Source organism: Acipenser ruthenus, chromosome 4 (genome assembly GCF_902713425.1).
Source record: "Acipenser ruthenus chromosome 4, fAciRut3.2 maternal haplotype, whole genome shotgun sequence".
NCBI classification, from domain to species: Eukaryota; Metazoa; Chordata; class Actinopteri; order Acipenseriformes; family Acipenseridae; genus Acipenser; species Acipenser ruthenus.
This window is the reverse complement of record NC_081192.1, coordinates 74,702,107-74,723,617: the sequence shown is the minus strand read 5'-3', so window position 1 is coordinate 74,723,617 and position 21,511 is coordinate 74,702,107. Positions and strand designations below refer to the sequence as shown.

At 40.1% G+C, this 21,511-nt stretch overlaps 1 protein-coding gene across 2 annotated transcripts; it reads right to left on the bottom strand.

Annotated features, from left to right (window-relative positions):
* Positions 1-262: 262 nt before the first annotated feature.
* On the bottom strand, positions 263-7,452 carry LOC117399634 (testis-expressed protein 10 homolog). 2 transcript variants are annotated; one of them, XM_033998931.3, is made up of 3 exons: positions 7,158-7,452; positions 2,982-6,505; positions 263-1,171 (listed from the first exon to the last, which is right to left on the bottom strand). In XM_033998931.3, the coding sequence occupies exons 2-3, from the start codon at positions 3,255-3,257 to the stop codon at positions 1,004-1,006; spliced, it is 444 nt and encodes a 147-aa protein (XP_033854822.3). In that variant the 5' UTR covers positions 3,258-6,505; positions 7,158-7,452; the 3' UTR covers positions 263-1,003. The 2 variants fall into 2 exon arrangements, with proteins under 2 accessions (XP_033854822.3, XP_058878766.1); XM_059022783.1 differs by having other exon boundaries at positions 7,231-7,452.
* Positions 7,453-21,511: the final 14,059 nt, after the last annotated feature.

Below are 21,511 nucleotides of genomic sequence, written 5' to 3'. Positions count from 1 at the left end.
GTTAAACTGACTTCACAGTTGTTCAATATTTTAACAAGTAAATTCATGCATAAAAAAATGCTTTTCCACTTACAGACATGAGCTTCCGTTCTAGTGCTGGGAAGAGCAGGAGGCACAGGGTACTTTATTTTTGAATATCCAGTCGATTCCATTTATAACACAAGGTATAATATAGTACTGTACAGAAATAGATTTGGAGTAAAAGCAAACCCCAAAAGCACCTCACAAAACTACATTTACAAAAAGGAGAGACAAACAATAGACTGAAAAGTACAATGTGTTTTATTTAATACATTACACATATAAAACCAGTTGGCTGGGAGCCTTGTTGCACGATGGTTAACATTTTTTTTTTTGGTATACACAGGGTGACTGTCACTCAGTGTTTTTTTATACTGTACACAAAACTGATAGTTAACAGTATGCCTTTCATAGAAATAATGTAGTATTGTACTTCAAACTTGGCAGGAAAACCTGACCTAAAAATGGGTTCCATGGGAGAAAACGGCAGAAGTTTGAACTCAGATTTTTAGATGTCTTCCATGGATAACACGGATGAATAAAGTGTTTATCATTTACACTCATGCTTAAGTTTTTCGATTCTAGCGAACATACATTTTAGCCTCCAAATCCATGTAAAGCAATTCTTTGTTTGAATTTTTTGTCTTAGCACTGTCCCGCAGAGGTGCACATTCTGCCATGACAAACCAGGGGTTTAAATGTTGAAGAATAAAACAGCTTGGGCTCATCCTGGTACAGTTTATCATCCACCCTCTAGTGGCACAGCATCCCAAGAAAAAAAAAACTACCCTTCTAACATTTGGCACCAATTTAAAAGAAAAACAGCAGAAAGCAAACTGTATAACCACACAATGAAAACACAGCAACCCGGCAACATGGGGCTCATGCGTTGCAATTTATTTTTTTTAGAAAAGGAATAAAACTGATGTTACAAAACTTGCAACAAGCAACTCAGACTAATGTAAGGGATTGAGGGAGTGCCTTAGCTGTCTGTTGCTAGTTTTGTAACGATTTCCAATTCTACTGGTGAGGTTGACCAGTAGATCTCCCGGATGGCTGCAGGGCCTCTGGGCTGCGAGGAGAAGCACACGTTGAAGCAGTAATGAAGGTCCACCAGCCACTGGTCCCGGGCTTCAGTGCTACAAAACCTCTGGGGAAGGAAAGAGATGCATATTTATAAGAGTACAGATTGTAAAACACAAGTAAAGAAATACAATGTTTCAAATAGTCAAAAAGTTTGAATGTATTTAGTTTCTTTTAGCATTTATTAATGTAACACTGTTGAGTGTTTTATATTATGTACGATGAATAAAAGACTCATTCTACATTGATCTCTTTCTGTATATAGTACAGTATGTAAAGAGTTTTTTTTCTGATTGCCCCATGATGACCCCTGATTTCCTGCGCTTCGCATGACTCAAAGGAGACACAGCAACTGGAAAGAAGGCAGCTGGAAGTTGAATTGTACAGTTTTACCTTTTGCATCAATACTGCTTTAAAGGGATTTGGGGTCTCAACTACTTCTTCCATCTATTATTTTTAAAGTTTTTAAATTATCTCCTTTTTATTTTGACCTTGCATGTCCAATTTCACAGAACTGCTCAATTTAAACAACACTCTCTACACTGAATCACTGGTGTGCAATAAGGTTAATAACAATGCTAAACTGCTCTCAGTGTTCAGTGTGTTTCTTCCAGAATATTCCAGGAAGTTTCAAGCTTGTATTACCAGTTCCCTTGCTTTGCTGGTAAATCTTGATACATCCTCATAAACAATGTGTCACATCAGTAATCTTTATTCTCTCAGTGCCAGGTCCCAGTAAAAGACTTCTGTTATTGGCTTAATTCCATCACTGTTTATCTAGTTCCCCACTTGTTACCACTGCACGTGTTTCGGTTGCACAATCGACACCCTCAGAGCATTTTCTGATTCTCTGACTCTACGAGATGCATATCCCCAGAGAGGTCAAAGTATCACAGTGATTGGAGACACGTTTTTAGCTTTGTATACGACACTCAGAAATAAGAAACAAAAAACATATTCTGCAATATCAATTTTCCTAAACACCTAATTTAAATGAGAATATCAGTTCGGATTGAACTGGCATGACCGGGCTTAGCATTGCCACAACCACAGACACATACACACAGGCACGCCACACACACCGACACAAACATCCAGCTATTCTATGAAGTGCGGGCATTGTGGTTCCACCATGTGACAGCAGCACCCCTGCCTCCCTTGAAAGATAACCTGCTGCCCTATCTGATGTGTTGTAAAAATAATACAGACAAGGGCTTGATAAGTGACCCAGATTCAGAGGTAGCACACGGGAGCTTAAACAAAAATGTTAATCTGACAAAGAAAAAAAAAAGTAATTAAAAAGCTCTTTCAGGCAGGACAGATGGCACTTGCACACTGCACTGAGAAAAGATTAGGTAAAGCGGCAGGGACAACTAGGTACCCATTTATAACGTGTGGTTGTTTTGTTTTTTAAAGCTACAGTGTCCCCGTACTGTATTATGATCCATTTTACTGTAAAATTGTGAGTATATTACATTATTTAATAGATCAGCCTTCAGTGCTGCTCTTCTTTACCGGAAAGGCAGACAAGGAGTCTAGTTTCATTACGTTCCATAAAGGTAGGCTCAGCTACAGGGAGACAGTTTTCCTGCTCCCTGGTGGAAGCCTGCTTGTCACTGCAGCACTCCGAGGTAAACTGGCACGATCCGCCTCCTGCTACTACTTTCAACCCCCACCCCCAATAATTTGTATGTATTTATAAGTGTTAGAATAGTTAATTAATTAATAAATTAACAATTAATTTAAGATTTTTAAGCACAGGGGGGCACTCAAATAAAAAACGATTCTCTTAAATTTCACTCTGCTATTGGAATGGCAGTAGAGAGAGTGGCAGCTGCCCCTGGTTCGGGCTGCTCAGTGGGAAAGGATTTGCGTACCGTGATCTCCTGGACAATCTGCTGCAGCAGCGCTGCGATGGTCATCATGTGGTTGCGGAGCTGGGCGTGCTGCAGCAGCAGGTGCAGGATCTGAACGATAACTGGCAGCTCCTCCTGACAGGCGTCCGTCACTCGCAGGCTCTGCAGCATCAGTCTGAGCACACAGGGGACACCGCTCAGAGCCCCACACCACCTCCCAGCCAACAACAGAGAGAGACACACAGGGTTCAGAGCACACACACACACAAACACACTCCCCAGCACAGCACAGCACATAGCCAGTTAAACAAGCAGTTTAGAAAACAAATACATTTGACAGATACATCACACACACACACACACACACACACACACACACACACACATATTTGCATAACCAGAGTTGCGTGTCCAACATGTGCCATCAATAAACACTACCACTAAAACAACTGGTAAACAAAGGTGTTAAATGTGTCACCCTCAGCTCTAACTAGTTGGCACCATAAAACATCATGGCTCTCTACTGGATTCAGCACAAGATGTGTTTCCTTTCCCTTTTAACCTGTCAAACTGACTAACTAATGCTGTTTTAAAGAAATGTAATTCTGTAAATCAGACAGTACACATTACCCAGAATGCATTTGTTAAATTGGCTACAATTGTATGATCTTAATGAAATTAATGATGTAGCACAGCTGAAACCTAGGGACATATTTTCAAACCGTCGTCGTATGCAGACAGGCTCAAAGAATTAAATCTATTCAGTCTTGAACAAAGAAGACTACGAGGCAATCTGATTCAAGCATTCAAAATTTTAAAAGGTATTGACAATGTCGACCCAGGGGACTTTTTCGACCTGAAAAAAGAAACAAGGACCAGGGGTCACAAATGGAGATTAGATAAAGGGGCATTCAGAACAGAAAATAGGCGGCACTTTTTTACACAGAGAATTGTGAGGGTCTGGAACCAACTCCCCAGTAATGTTGTTGAAGCTGACACACTGGGATCCTTCAAGAAGCTGCTTGATGAGATTCTGGGATCAATAAGCTACTAACAACCAAACGAGCAAGATGGGCCGAATGGCCTCCTCTCGTTTGTAAACTTTCTTATGTTCTTATATTTTACTCCAGTCTTTAATGAACTCTTATTTTTTGAGGTAAAGAGGTAAAATAACTCTTGATTTTACAAAAATCGAACCAAACAACTAAGTTATATATTTAAAGATCTCTTAAGTCCTCTCAATGTGTTTTGTTTTTCATTTTGTAACATTAACATGTTTTTTTTTTCTCCTAAGAATGGAGAAAACACTTTGAAAATATGGTCCCTAGAGTTTTAACAGTAAAAAGTCTGAACCAAAAAAAAAAAAAAAAGCATATGCCACATTTCCATTTTAAATCATCCGCAGCCAAGTGTGATAAACTGTTCTTCTTGTTTGACTACAGACTATTTTTACACTCCATACCTAAGCCGACACATCCTGAAACAATGACAGGGTACTATCCCACTGTGAATGCGCACCACTGTGCAGAGCTGCCTGAGCCTAGAGGGAAGGGAGGGGGAGATCCTGTATCCAAAAAGGAACAGACACTGAAGATACTGTGTGGCTCAATGTGTCAGGCCGCCCTGATGCCTACAGTAAAAGTTCTCATCACATACCGAACTGCTCAGTTTTCATTAAAACACAATGAACAATAGCCAATAAAAACATCTGCTATTCTGCAGCACTGCAGTACACCCAATCCTGTACTTGAACACAGTGAGGTATCAGCTCAGTATCTGGAAAGAATCACGCTCTCTTCCTTTCTAGGTGTACCAGCTGTTTCTGCCAGCTGTGCAGGCCATGTCTTTTTAATAGCTTCCTACCCAGCACCAGACTCATAGCTGTGGAAGGCAGCGACTGTGTAGCAGGGGATGTTTGACCTGTCAAGGGGAGCGCAGCGTGGCTGTGATTCACCTGTGTGGGCAAGCCTGTCTCCCTGAGGATCAAATCAAATCCATGGAGGTGACCTGGATTTCTCCTATATGAGACAATGCAAAGACTCACTACCAAACCTTAATGGACAGCAGAGTCTGAACAGCACAGCTCTGAAGGGCTCAAGGGCCACAGGGCACGCTCATCAGTGCAAGACTTCCAGTAATGCAATAATCCAACATACATACTGTATCGCATAGTTGGACTGTTTCTCATATAACTGATTTAGGTGTTATATGAGAAATGTTGCAAGTAAGACAGCAGACCTGACTGATAGGCTCTCCGTTAACAGTTACTTCCATATCAAAAGACCACAACCACTACAGATGCTCAACGAGGAGCAGACACAACCCTGATATCTGCACGGCACAAGCCAAGCAGAGTAGTGGTCAGAAGAGCATATTGTGTGATCGTGATGGCTGAGCATTACAATGAATTCTGCAGACTTTCCTGCTGATCTCCATGCTTCCCCAAAGTATTAGGAAACAGTTATTGGCGAGGAATAGTGGGTTGTATCTCTAGAACGATTAAAAAACACCAGGAATCAGTGACGGCACCTACGCCCTACCTACAGTATAGGAAGTTTCTATTTTTTTGTCCGACCCTGTTGAATAATGTTACACTACTAACTTAATCAGAATAATCCAGTCCAGGGTTGAGCTGTGTGCTTGAGTGGGAATTAACCCTTAACATCAATATGAACCCCAGATAACCCCTTTCGAATCGTTAATGAATGATGAGAACATTTTCAACTAAACAACACATGACCTAGCTTTCACAAAACTTCTACACACAAACACACCACTATTGACAAAGATAAACCTCTTATTCATGAGAAGTCAAGTCTCTGAAGACCTTATTGTACTGTCCGAGTAGTCATGCATCTTTAGGGGTTTCTTATATATAGAGTGCACCCCGGATCACCTTCTCCAGCACTGAATTCACCCTTGCTCCATCAACTCTCAAACAGCCCACGGCCACATGCCCACAATGGGTTCTTCTTCATTAATTAGAACAATGTGACTTCTTCATACGGAACACAAGCGATTCACAAGGAGAAATAAACATTATAAGCTTGCTTCTTTCCCTTTGTTGAAATGAGGTCTCATGAGATAACATTACGCTGTTGTATTCCACTGTGCGGACTCCATTCAAGAGATCCCAGACTGCAGTCCCCACGCAATACTTGAGATGCCACTCCAGAAACGAGTTTTACACATACAAACATGGATTGAAAGCTAAGAGACTGCAAAACTGGAGATTTTAAAATAGTTAATATTCAGGGCATGGTTTTTCATTTATAGTTTTGGCAGCGGCTAAATGTGAAACTAGGAATTTTAAATGTATTAATATTTCATTACTTAACACTGGTGGCTAAACGCTGTCACCTCTTGTGCACGCTGTCCTCAGCTGCGCTTTTCTCCAGGGTCAGTAGGAGGTGCAGGAGGCTGTAGCAGCAGCTGGCCAGAAAGCACAGCAGCACCTCACTGGGGATGTAGGCCAGGACAAGCAGCCTGGACACTGCACTGAGGACCGCCGCCGCTGTGCTGTCAGGAACCACACGCAGACCAGCCTGCAGAGAGAAAGAGCGAGAGAGAGAGTCAGAGAGAGGAAACACCCCACAGGCAAAAGAGAGAAAGATAAACACTTAAAAACAAAGGATCCCCTGCATCACTACAAAGTGCATTCAGAACTAGGTAGTGCTGGGTTTTTCATGTTCAAATGTTCTTTAAAAATGTACACAAATATTCTGATACCAGTATTCTTTCATTTAGAATTAGCTGCATGTATACCATTTTACAGTAAAAAAAAAAATACATACAAACAAATACAAAAAATAATCTCTGGGGTTAAATAAACCTGGTACCCCATCTAATTACTCATTAAAGACAGGAGAGAATTACATGTACTCTTCTCTGCAGTAGAATGTGTGTTATTAATTGTGTCGTTTGATAGTCATTTATAAATTCTGTTATATGAACTAATACAAGCACAGTCATTAGGCCACCGGATACATTGCAAGCAGCGTTTATTCGCATATTCAAATATTTGTCCCAACAGTTCAAAATAGGGCTTATTATTACCACAAGTAAAACCATGGCAACCAATTAAAATATATGAAATCATGAGCAAGGGCACCCAATAAATTACTCATGGGTGTATACAGTATTAAACCTGCATTTGTTTTATATGGGGGTAAACCACACAAATAGTGTACTACTTACTGCCCGTGTTGGCAGCCTGTCCACTGACTGTATTGAAGCTGCTTTGAATGCTGAGACACCAACAGTTTCTTACCGGTTCTTGGACTTAACACATTTTTGCAGATGGCATTCTGGAGTATATCAAAGCACTGAATGGCACACCTCCTGTGAGTGATAAAACAATAGAAAATACGTTACATTGTCTTTACAGCTTATAAATTAAACTAAGGGCTGATTTAATTAACCTACAGCAGGGGTAGTCAGTCAATAGGCATACCGCGGTCCGAATCCGGACCGGCAGAACATTTTAACTGGACCGCCAAGTCATATGCCAGTCTATGTTTTTACTACCATTCACATTGGAAATGCTGTGAATTTTTCAGACAGCACAGTTCTTATGAGAGTGTGCTGCGCGAGGGTACAGTACTAGGTGTGTCGCTGTGATAGTACGTAGCAGATACAGTGAACGGCATAAACTAAAGGAAAAAAATCATTGAGTACCTGTACTACAAAGACCATTTTTGTTAAATAGGTTTTCCAATCTGGTTAAAAATATTACCGGTAAAACATAATGTAATGTATTCGTTTTATCCTGTAGCGTACTTTTTGGGGAAAGCCCACAAGCGATATTGTGGGTATTCGGTCTCCACGATGAAAATTATATTATTAATATTACAGTGTTTTCGTGGAGTGCACGTCAAAAAGTTGAGTCCCACGAACATATTTTTTTAGTCTGTGTTGCATCTTCTTTAGCAGCCGCAACATTGTTGTCTACCGTCAGGAGTTTCAGGATCATTTAATCGCGCAGCAGATTCCCTAGTTAGATGATGAGCTGATAATATCTCCTCAGCCAATGAAGCAAGAACGGTAATCTCTTACCATAATGAAAAACAGTGATGTAGCGTTTCTACTAAGGCAGTGTCAGCTGTTGCAGGGGAAAATAAGTTTATTTCTCATACTGACCAGAAAGGTGAAAACAGAACGCATAGAAATACTTGGGACTGTAATTAGGATGTGTACTAGTGAGAAAAAAAAAATCTACATAGGGAATTAAAAGTGAAATGTACTGCAGTTTATGCGACTGCAGTAAAATAAATTGCCATTCACTGAAACAGCTCTCAGATTGTGTTCATGAAAATATCTACAATATATGACAATGTGCTCGAAGTGGTGTATTTAATATCGGAAATAGCAGAACTAAACACTGCAATTTAAACTTTTTACTGAAAATAAACGTCTGTGATATACATGCTGTCAGATCAGGACTTGACATAACACTGAGCACGGGAGTGTCCCACACTGTACACAATTAAAGGTGCGGCCACCAATTCCACACGCATTTCCTGTATTGCAGGCGTCTTGATGATCCTAGTCAGTTGTTCTTGTTGATCTTTCCTTGCTGTGAGCAGTGCTGAAATAAAGCTCTTTTGTTGCCCTTATCCAGGGCGATTTACAATTGTTACAAGATAACACATTATTTTTTTTACATACAATTACATTATTTTTTACACACAATTAGCCATTTATGCAGTTGGGTTTTTACTGGAGCAATCTAGGTAAAGTACCTTGCTCAAGGGTACAGCAGCAGTGTCCCCCAGCTGGGATTGAACCCACAACCCTCCGGTCAAGAGTCCAGAGCCCTAACCACTACTCCACACTATTGAAAACCATCCAAAAGTCAGCCAGAATGCACCATTTGAATCCCTTTTTTCAAAAATGTCCCAGTGGGAGGGGTAGAAAAAAGTCAGTGAAAAAGGCAGTCGTCTTGATTACCAAAAAACTCCTATAAACCAAGTGAAGAACTCTAAAATCAACATGTGTAATAATGATATTTGTGTAGTTATGTGTTTGTTTGTGGGTATGGGGATAGGGGTCAGTGTTAAAATGTGCTCCAGACATTCACCTTGCTGTAACCCCTGTAACTAAGAATTTTGGATCTTCACATAAAATACAGTATACTACAGTATACTCTGCCTGTATTTTTATTAGAGAATTTTATAGCATTGGATTGTATCAAGGGCCTATATTTAAGCGGGTAATCCCAAAATAATCACAGATGGGTTGTTGATGCAATCCAATTCCTCTGTGTGTAAAATGCTCTTTCTTCGGTACGGTATAGGTTTATCAAATCAACCCCTAAAGCTGCTGATTTTAAAATGGAATAAAATTACCAAACTATATTTTTTTTCTGTAGGTAATGGTTGTAGACATGCTGGATTCAATAAAGGGAATATAGACCAATACAAAAACAATTACTTATAGAAGCACACCAAAATAGCCTCTTACAAAGACATTACACATGTTCAATTAGTTTAGATTGAAAACATGAAATGTGCTGGAGGCGCTGACTGTTTCAAAGAGCACTGCAACAGGTGAATGAGGCTCAGCAGATTACATTTCACTTTAGAAACAAACTAGACAGTGGTGTTTTTGTTGTGAACAAAAACAAAGCATCCCCAGGCACACGATGTAAAGGGTGAAGCAGTTAAGACAGAGTGGTTTGTAAACATGAAGTAAAATGGACCAAAGTTAGTACCAATTTGAAAGAGGAACATTTACAGCATTGGGGTTACATCGTTCTGAGAAATAGCAAGAGGTTAAATAAGATGTCAGTTTAGACTCAACCCAGGCTGTTAACAAAAGTTAAACAATCAGCCATTACAACAGATTATTTGCAAACATCTACAGCAGTGATTCCCAGCCTTTTTCAATGTAGGGACCACCTTGTTGTTTGGATTTTTCCCATGAACCACTTGCCACCCATTTTTTTTCAACAGCATTTGAAACTCATTTGTATGTGTATATGCATAACTACATGTAGAAAGTAAAGTATTTATATAACTTAATGAGATTCCTGGGCTTGAATCTTCGATACCAGTTTATCAAGGGATGTTGCCATTTTGCGCATTGAAAGTTGCTGATGGCAAAGTTCCTGTTTCTAAAAAAGTTATTTTTTTCACATTCTGAATGCTTTGTAGATGAATGGCATTTCAATTTCGCACGATTAAGAGTTTTGTTTGACAAAACCTCCTGACAACAATGCACTAGGGCTTGGGTCGTCCTCGGATCCAGTAAATGTAAATACCAGTGCTGGTCTCCGCAACCATTACCTCGTGTAGCAAATTAATCTATCCATTTCTAATGCAACTTATTGCACTCACTGAGTTGCCAATTCCACTCGATGTACATTTCACTGGGCGCCTACGAGGGCTTGAGAGTAAAGAAAGGCGTGAGGGGCAGCGAGCTTGAAGCATGTGAGTGCTAGAGGGACAATAGTGTTAGACATAGGACAGGCTGGATAGATCCCTGTACTCAAAGGACCGGGTCAGGCAGCATCCTCTGGCTGCTGAGCAGCTTGAGACGAGTAAGGGCCAGGACAAGACATACAAACAAACAAGACACTCTGAACTCTCACCGAGGAGGATGAGAGACAGAAAATACGAAAGACGAAGCTCTCAAGTCCAGGCCGGGTCAGGCAGCATCTTCAGGCTGCTGGGCGACAAGGAGAATGAGAAGACAAACATGAAGGACACTCTCAAGTCCAGGTCGGGTCAGGCACCATCCTCTGGCTGCTGGACATCAAGGAGAATGAGACATAGAGGACAAAAGGACAGATCCCTTCACTGCTCAGGCAGCATCCTCAGGCAGTGGGGAGTCGAAGGAAGAGAAAAAGTCTGTAATCTTGACAAGACAAATGTGCCTTCATACTGAGTAACAGTTATTTAGTTAGTATTTGTTTCACATTAGAAAGCTGTTTCAGTTAATGGCGGCTTTGAAAGCGATTGTTGGTATTGCATCAAATGGAGCTGTAATATTAATTTATAAACACACTGTAGCAGGGCGGTAGAGAGCCCTGCTGTGTAACTGCATTTTGTTTATTTTTAGAACGGGGTTTCCCCCTCCGCCCCTGTGTTATTTTGTATTTGTTTGTTATGATTTATTTATTGTATTTGTGACGGCGTACTGCCGTGTTATTGGGTTTTATATTTTTCGGCGAAGCGCCGTATGTTTTGTTATTGTTTTGTTTATTTATAGATGACGCCGTAGCCAGGCAATTTTGTTTATTTTAAAACGTGTTCTGGCAGAGGCGAGATTGGTGCTTGTCCTCTGCCAGGAATAATACTATGTAACACAATTTTTGTTCCAGGGTAGTAAGTGTTATTTCCTAATTGCTTATGCCTCAAAAGTATAGAAAATGGCTATTATTCCCCACAAACTTTGTGTCTTTTCGTTCACATAAAGTCAGAAAAAAACAACATATGAATCCAAATGAACATGTATTTATACTAAAGTAATACAAAAATGACTACAAAAGATTTAGAAGTGAGTAGTTTTTCGAGATTTACGATTATACTGTAAATCACTTTCACGAATCAGCCCCCAAATGTAGTCTCCCATCATGTTCTCGTTATACTGTCCTTCATTGACAGCTCATCCAGGAGCCTCAAAGCCATGCTGCTCCATAATGGTAACAAGTACCCCTCTCTTCCCCTGGCTCACTCGGTGCACCTCAAAGAGGTTTACAACAGCATCAAGACCTTGCTGGACGCCTTGAAGTATGATGAGTACGGCTGGGACCCCCGGAAGGTGCTGATGCCACCACTGCACATCAAATTGGGCCTTATGAAACAATTTGTCAGAGATCTAGATAAGGAGTCGGCAGCCTTCAATTACCTTCAAGACTTCTTCCCTGTCTGAAGCTGTCTGAGGCAAAGGTCAAAGCCGGTGTCTTTGTCGGACCACAGATAAAGAAGATCCTGGAGTGCAATGAATTCCCCAAGAAGCTCACTAGTAAGGAGAAAGCGGCTTGGAACAGCTTTGTCGCAGTGGTTCAGGACTTCCTGGGCAATCACAAGGCTGAAAACTATGTGGAGCTGGTTGAGACTCTGGTGAAGAACTACGGCACAATGGGCTGTAGGATGTCCCTCAAAGTCCATATCCTTGATGCTCATCTTGATACATTCAAGGAGACCATGGGAGCGTACTCAGAGGAGCAAGGCGAGCGCTTCCACCAGGATATACTGGACTTTGAATGCCGCTACCAAGGACAGTATAACGAGAACATGATGGGAGACTACATTTGGGGGCTGATTCGTGAAAGTGATTTACAGTATAATCGTAAATCTCGAAAAACTACTCACTTCTAAATCTTTTGTAGTCATTTTTGTATTACTTTATTATAAATACATGTTAATTTGGATTCATATGTTGTTTTTCTGACTTTATGTGAACGAAAAGACACAAATTCGCCCGTTGTCTCATTGGAAATAGGTAAATTTCAAAATATCACTGTCCTGGTCACAAAAGCAAAGTTTGTGGGGAATAATAGCCATTTTCTATACTTTTGAGGCATAAGCAATTAGGAAATAACACTTTCTACCCAGGAACCAAAAAAAAATAAAAAATTTGTTACACGGTGTAATTAATAAACTCGTGCAGAAGGTGGCCATCTCCTGAATTAATTAGGTGATTTAATTTGTTGCTAATCGGGAGATGGTCACCTGCATAAAAACATGCAGCTCGCTGCATTCGGGGTGGGTGTTAGAGAGGAGAGAGTGAGCAGAGAGCTCAGAGAACCATACAATACTTCCTGAAAGTTTTGTTGAAAAATAGTGATGTTTGGGCAAAATACAAGAGATTGTTTCACCTGAGTGACTGCAATGATATAATACACATTTATAGTCAGGGTTTTCATAATCAATAATTGACACTACTCTCAATTATTCTCAAAATAAATAATTATAAATAAAATAGTTCTTCATTCCATTTTTATCAGTAATAAGAAAACGTACCTGATACGTTTAGTTCATGAAATTGTATCTGCTTATATTCACTTGTTTCTTTATATTTATATTTATTTATTTATATATCGCCAATTGGCATCAGAGTGCTGTACAAGGCAAGACATTAAAATCATGTAACCATGTGATAAAAACATGGTACATCATAAATAGTATAAAACACACAGCACAGTACACTGTAAATATATTGCACAAAATTATACACTTTCAAATCATGTATTAAATTATTAAAACCATTCCAGCTCTCTAAAGTTACCCAAATATTCTTTGATAAAGCAAAGTTTTTAAAAGGTTTCAAAACTTAAGAAGACTAGAAGATGTTCTAATTTCCACTGGCAACAAATTCCATAGATAAGCTGCTCTGGCCTGAAAGGTGCTGCCTCCCAAATTAACTGGAGAGAAAAAAGGAGGAGAAATATGGAGGGGACCATTCAAATGTAAATTCCTGGTATTGATTTTAACAGGAAGAACAGCTTGAAGATAGGCTGGTCCAGCTCCATTTAATGCTTTATAAACAGTGCACAGGATCTTGAAATCTATTTTCTCATGGACTGAGAGCCAATGTAGTTCCCTCAGAACCGGAGTGATGTGGGAGCGCAGCGGAATCCCAGACACAAGGCGAGCTGCCATGTTTTGAATCCTCTGAAGTCTATTAAGCTGAACCGCAGGAAGACCTGAATAAAGGGTGTTGCAGTAGTCCAGCTTTGGGCTTAAAAGTGTTTGTACAACTGTCCGAAAAAAGGGAACCTATTACATGTTGTAAAAACATATATATTAAAATACATGACAGAATAATGTTCTAATATAACTATAAATCAAATACATTGGATTTATAGTGTTTTCCTGTTTTTTTACTTAGCTGTAAACAAGTTCTTGTGTCATGTTTTGTTTCTCTGTGCTGCTGAAAATGTCTCCACCATTTAAAAATGAAATGTTCTCAGTGATGTCACAAAGAAAAAAATCAAGCAGGCAGGCAGTGAAATTCAATTCCTATTCAATGATACAGTATGTGTTAACAAGCCATACTGCAAATGTGTGTTTTTTGTCGTGTTCCCCCCCGATCACAGGCCCAGAGTGACACTTCAGTATGATAGTGTTTACACAATCACAAGCTTTTTTTGTGTTGCTTAGAACTGTGTAATTTTGGGAGTTGTTTGCGGACCACCTGGAGTTTACTCACGCACCACATGATCTACAGCATGATTGACTCACACGAAGAATGTGGTAAAGGGCTACTGGCACTTCCTGCATTCATTTTCAGTTCTGCTACAGGTACTATGCAAGGATCGTTAGCTGGTTAGTATAATCTGCTTTCATAGATGGACGGATGCTGTGAACAGAATTAGTAATGGAAAGATGGTTTTACAATGCTGAGAAAGCATTGTTCTGCATTCCTCACAGAGCACTGGAACTGCTTTCAGCACAGCTACTTTATTATTTGAAATGCTAATAACTGAATGAGTCCCTTCCCTTGTGTTACAATGAGTTGTGATTTGTTAATTCATAAACACAAAAGAAAATTCACCACAAAATGTATAAAAACTGTTGCTTCGTGTTTTTCTTGGTTCTAAGGGAAAGGTTATTGGTAGAGTAAGCTATATTTGGGGCATTAGCTTTGAAAACCCCTTCAAATGGTGCTTTAGTTAATGTAATCCTAATTGAAATCCTCAGAACTCAAGTAAACAGGTTGTTATCTACACTATATTTAGACTGCAGTGAAGTACTCCACAAGCATAGCCAGACATGTGGATTTTATGAAGGTCAAGTCCTGGTTATTACTCCTTTAATTGATACTTTGTTAAACAATTATTTGTAAGTGATACTGAATATAAAATGCATAGAAAAGGTGTGAAATATTGAGCTGAAGCTTAGTGTTGAAAATCTATATTTGCTCAATTAAGATTTTGTTAGTTGGTTGTAAAATGCCCAAAAGAGTTTCACAGAACAAGGTAAAAGTTTCAGTTTTTACAACAGCACACAATAGTTCTCTGTTTAAAGCTGTAGCTTCATAGTTCATGTCCCTACTCTTCATTACAGTAGCTGTAGGTCTCTGACGTACAGTATTAAAAAGCAGCACTCTGCTTCATGTTGCTAAGCTGATTTCAGAGTCCATCCAGAATTCCCATATACTCAGTCAAAATAAAAAGGTAGAACTTGTAAAGAAACTATGTGAAGGAGACCAACGTTTTGTATTGTGCTCCTTTCAGTATATTGATGAAGCTCTTGCCTCTGATAGGTTTTAGAGGCTCTCAAAGCTCTCTGTGATGGACCTTGCAACGAGAAAAGTAGCATGGCACAGCCGGTGTGTTAAACCTTTCCTATAATGTTGTAGCTTTGGCGATTCTCAACGTGAACAAAAGGCATTCAAAGTTAAACTGCGTAAGGATGACAGGAGCAGTTAAGATTACACCAAAGCTAACAAATACGTTAAATGGATCTAAAAACCTAAGGGACCATACCTGTAAAGGCAAATGGCCTAAGTTTACAACAAGCATTCAAGGTTTGTCAAGCACAAACCAACAGTATGCGTAGCTCCCTTTCTCGCAACAAGGGACCAGTATAACTCCAGATATAACAAACAGTGGTCTTCAGATCTTCTAGATTAATACCAACTTCTATTAAAAAAAAATTACAATAAAAATATATAAAAAAAAAAAACAAAGCACCCTTCCAATGGCATTTTCATACCAGTAAAACAATATTGGCTCATTACTTAAATTAATCTAAATTAAATTCGGTGTGTAATAACTGTCTACTCTGGACGGGGGAATCATTGCTCTTCCAGCATACGCCTGATTGACTTCGACACAAAAATGAAAAAGGCAAAACTGAAGCTTATTTGTAATGTAGGAATTAGCAGATTTTTTGTATTATTATAATGTGTTTGTGACCCCCGGGCTAAGCTTTGTTAGTGTTTAATTCCAATGCAAAAATGTCACTGCTGGATCATTATGTTACATTTCATTACAATTTATCACATTGTGAACACTACGTGACAACAAGAGATTAGTCTGAAACCAGAGCCCTTCAATTAAACAAAAACATTTTTAAAAAGGGAAGGGAAGGGCAAGACACATAAATAAAAGTATTAAACAGATGGCTTTCCAGAAACAAACAACCTGAAATAAAGAACATATGAAAACATTGCAAATGAGAACATAGAAACATGTAATTTTATGCTGTATTTGAATTTACTTAAATTGTTATTGCCAGCTCAAAGCTTGAATTTAAAAAATCTTCCAAAACATCAAAAAAAAATTCGTAAAACGCAGTAATACAAAGTGATGTAAAAATGTAGACAAATGCTTCATCCGGTAGTCTTCATCAAAACCCAAGTAATGACCTAACAATGATATTTCTTAATTACCATGTTTTTGATATGGCTATAATCATTAAAAAAATGTTTTACATACAGTAGTTCCCAACTGAAGTCATGTATTATCGAGAGTAATTGCCTGAATTGCCAAATAACTGGACTGAAATATTACTGAAAACATGTATAGTACAGTGCAGGCCACCGTCTGAAAGGGGTGAACAGCACTGTGGCAAAAAGCCCTGCTTTAGAGGCTCGGCTGAGCAGCTTTGTTAATCTTATTCAGGTTTCGGGTCTTAGAGAGGTTAATACCCATTCAGAAATGGTTACATTTCATACTTGAAAGGGAACCACTTTAAACCAATGACGTCCAGCAAGCAAGCCACTGAGATATGTGTTCACATACGCATCTTCAAATTGACAGCTCTGGGGCCACTCACGAGAATGCTGTAGGACACATTTTCTTTGAGTGTCAGCGGTGTAATACCAACAACATACAGTACACTGAGTTAATGAGAAGTCTGACCTCACTGCATTACCACGGAACAATCACTGGGGTGCGCTACGGGTCCCTTGTGAAGCACTAGGGAATGGGGTTTAGGGCCCAGCAGAGCTTCAGCGTTCAGCTTTTGGGTAAGGGTTATGGTTGGGGTGATTGTTTTTTTTGTTATAGATCCAAAGCAGGGAACTTATCTGCCAAACCTCACGTTGTGGCATTTTCTACCTTGATGGCTTACTTTGTACAGTCTGAGCACACTGAGCAGCACAAATTTAATGCATAGCAACAGAAAAAAAAACTGGGAGGTTGATTTGATCAACTATATACCCCAGCGGACAATACAGAGCTCTATGTTGGGTACTATAACCATTATTTAGTAAGGCTATTATGATGCAATAATGACATTTTCTGCATTAACACTGTTTCGTACGCTCCTTTTACTCTAAAATGACATTTTGTTTTCATATTGCATGTCTCAAACTGGGATTATTTCTAATACAATTTGAAACAAAGGTTGATTTGTCCTATCCTTAATTGAGGGGTGGTGGCAGCAAATTAGATCCCTTGCCAGGGTTTACACTAACTAAAAGTCACTCTAAAATGAACACTCTGGAGACAGGCTGCCTACCTGCCTGTTCTGGAAGGCAAGCAAATACTATGAGGTGCAAACATCAGACTGGAGAGACCAATCCTACCTGCAGCAGCACCCTAACCCCAATCCTAACCCCAATCCTACCAGCAGCAGCACCCTAACCCCAATCCTAACCCCAATCCTACCAGCAGCAGCACCCTAACCCCAATCCTAACCCCAATCCTACCAGCAGCAGCACCCTAACCCCAATCCTAACCCCAATCCTACCTGCAGCAGCACCCTAACCCCAATCCTAACCCCAATCCTACCTGCAGCAGCACCCTAACCCCAATCCTAACCCCAATCCTACCTGCAGCAGCACCCTAACCCCAATCCTAACCCCAATCCTACCAGCAGCAGCACCCTAACCCCAATCCTACCTGCAGCAGCACCCTAACCCCAATCCTAACCCCAATCCTACCAGCAGCAGCACCCTAACCCCAATCCTAACCCCAATCCTACCTGCAGCAGCACCCTAACCCCAATCCTAACCCCAATCCTACCAGCAGCAGCACCCTAACCCCAATCCTAACCCCAATCCTGCCAGCAGCAGCACCCTAACCTCAATCCTAACCCCAATCCTACCAGCAGCAGCACCCTAACCCCAATCCTAACCCCAATCCTGCCAGCAGCAGCACCCTAATCCCAATCCTAACCTCAATCCTACCAGCAGCAGCACCCTAACCCCAATCCTACCAGCAGCAGCACCCTAACCTCAATCCTAACCCCAATCCTACCAGGAGCAGCACCCTAACCTCAATCCTAACCCCAATCCTACCATTCTTTGTGGGCCACTGTGTCTCGGAGGCCATGGCTAAATTAAGACAGAAAATCCTCTACTGAAAAATCTAGGTTCTAATATTATTTCTGCTGGCTGCAGCAGCTGCTGGAAAATAAACTATAGCCCATTTCACACTGGCATGCTTTACCCGAGTCAGGACCCGGTGTCATGCAGGTCTGGTAAGTGATTTCACACTGTTTTTGATAATGCAGGGATGACCTGGGTGATAAGTGCACAATGCATGTAGCAATACCCCGGAAGCAGCTTGTTATGGACGCTTCCATCCAAGCTTCTCTGGATTGAACCGTCAGCCCAAATGTTGATTAGAGCAAATGTTTCTACATCCCTGCTGCAATCTGTCTCATGCTGTGTCTAAATCAACAAATATATGGCTAAACAGAATAAACAGAAATGTTCCTTGCAGAAGTGAAACCTTCACCTAGACGTGGCTGTTTGTTATTGCGTCAGCTCACGAATGGCCGTCAAGCATTTTGTCTCGCTCAACCGGGGTCAAAGCGTGTCGACCCACATCCTGAGGCCGGTCACTGGGAACCGGGTTAACCCGGGTATGACCCAGGTATGTGGTTTCACACTACGCAGGATTGTGAACCGAGTAGCCAGGACGCAGATCTGGACCCGGGTAGGAGTGCCAGTGTGAAAAAGGCTTAAGATCATCACAGAAGTGCTGTGATTAAATACATGATCCTCAGTGCAACTTTGATGACATCTGAACAACAGCAAAACTCAACCACTACTGTATGACAAAAAACATGTACAGTCTTTGCTACAGCTAGCATCTGTCTAAACTGCATCGAACTATGTCCCAAATACATTAGATACTTTTATTTCTATATAACATTTTGTGTCTATTTAAAAAAAGGTGTTGTTACACAGATGTTCAGAATTATTTGATTAAATCATATGTTTCTGGTTCAACAATCAATTATCAATGATGATAAAATAGAGATTATTTTTAACTGTAATATTTTTACAAAGAAGTTGAAATAAGCCACCATAAAATGTTTACAAATTATTAAAACAAGTTGATTTTTACTTGTGGCTGCTGGGATTGCAATAAATTTGGTTTAACTTTAAAATTGAGTTTTCATGCATGCTTGTTAAGGGAACAGTCAGAACAAAATAAAAAGGGTAATACAGAGTGTATTTAACCGCTAACATTTACACTGAAAATTATATAAACGATTATCGCGAATGAGTCGTTGAGGAAGGTCAGTTATTGAGGTTGATTTCAATCAACCATTTCCATTACTTAGTATTTATATCAAGTGCCTGTGCTGGAATTGTTTCTCTAGATATGGTTTGGTTTATACAGAGCAAGGACTGTGTTTTGAATAATTTAAGTTAAAGTTTTATGAATAAGAGCTTGCACTCCCGGTTTAAAAAAAAAAAAAACCTGTGAAACTACAAAACCATGGTCCCCCCCACCCCCCACCCTTTTTTTTTACAGGGGGTGCATTCACACTATACTGGGTGTACATAGGGTTAGGGTTAGGGTTCAGCAATTCTGAATTATTTGCTGTTTGCTGATCACCAATTAACAAAAAACATTATATAGAATAAAGGCTGATCGTTGCAATTTCACTTTGATAAAGATCTAGTTCTGTGCTGCGATGGGCCAGTGCAGTGAAACGAGACGACCGACATCTGTGGTAGAGAGTCTAAGCCTCTTTCTATGCACACACACACACACATTTCCAGGTGATAAGGCAGCTGATGAAGCTTAGCTCCCCTAGCGCTGGACGCAGCCCTACAGGCACACCATCTCACCACTGAGCACACGCATACTCGCTCACAAGCACGCTCTCAGGAAATGTCTCCGTGCACACCAAGACACTAACAAGGGACGGGAGCTGCATGGAGTTTCTCCGTCAAGAGGTCTTCATTGACGGGGCCCTTACATAATAAAATACAGGAAGCAATCTCAATTCTGAATAAGCTGCACCCGGGAACAAAATCTCAAAGTTATATGAAATTCATTTTGAAGCAGAGACAGGGGACAGAGGAAAAATAATGATTCACATAAATAAACATAATAAATAATAATGAAAAACAAAAAAAACATAGCTTTTTGAAAAAATACTGCCAGTAACAGACATCTTAAAGACCCAATTATCTTCCTCTCTGCACCCCAGTTCCCATACAACAACTGAGCAACTTCTGGGGCAAGAAGTGTGTCAGAGCTCCCAGTTTGTTCCTGTTGAAAATAAGTTCCCATTTCCAGGAGGAACAGTAGCACCCAGTAATAATGTACTATTGGACTGATTCAAACCCCAGCACAGCTACACTTGACACCATACATTTCACATTGACAAGCTGCCGTCAGCACAGATATTAATAGCATTCAATAATCCTTCATGTTTTCTGTCAACACCCTCATGCTTGATTAAGTTCTTAAGGCATTAAATCTCGCTGGGTTTGCACCGTGTGACTATCTATTCAGAGACATCAAGGACATGCTGTAATAAACGTAGTATACAGGATCAGAAGGTAGCATTTCAGACAGGGTGGTTATACAAGCACAGCAACAAATACATAGACCTACCCCAACAGTGGCAATGCAATCTGTTTCTGAATTATCTTTATTGTTTCTTTGGACCCTCTGATTATGGTGTTGTCTAGTCCACTGTCTTGGATTCGTGTCTTGTCAGATCAGAGGGATGGACCATGTCAGAATACATGATTAAGTAGGATACCATGACTTGAATTCTAGCACACGCAAGAGTGTATGTTATTGAATGGCTTTACCAAGTTTCCTCACAAGCAGATAACTGGTTCTATGGATATATCTAAGGAATAAGTGTGAGCTACTATAGGTACATGGATACGACATGGATAATTATTCCAAACCAGTTAGAAACTAGCACTAGTCCTGCAATGAGTTCTATCATTTTGAGATGTTATTGATATGACTTGATGCAATCAGAACCCTGTTAAATATATTGTTCCTCCTTTACAGCTGCATGAATAGTAAACCTAAATTCCTGCAACCTTGGAATTTGAATAAAATACCTTAACAAGGGCAGACATTAAAATCAGAACTGGATGGACGACTTGAGTGCAAAGTTTCTAAACCTTCAAACTACGTATACAGAAAGCTCTTCCCTGTGAAACAATATATCATTACCACAAACATCTTCCAAACACCTGGACATCCTTGTAAATGAGATGATGCATAATGTAAAAACATTTTGGACTAACTGTCTAAACCAGTAATTATTACAGTGAAAGGCCATGACAGATGCAGAGGCGAGGTCTAAATGAGCACCTTAAAGGACATCATTCATCACCTACCTTTCGCATCCTAAACCCTATTAATGCAAGACCTCAAA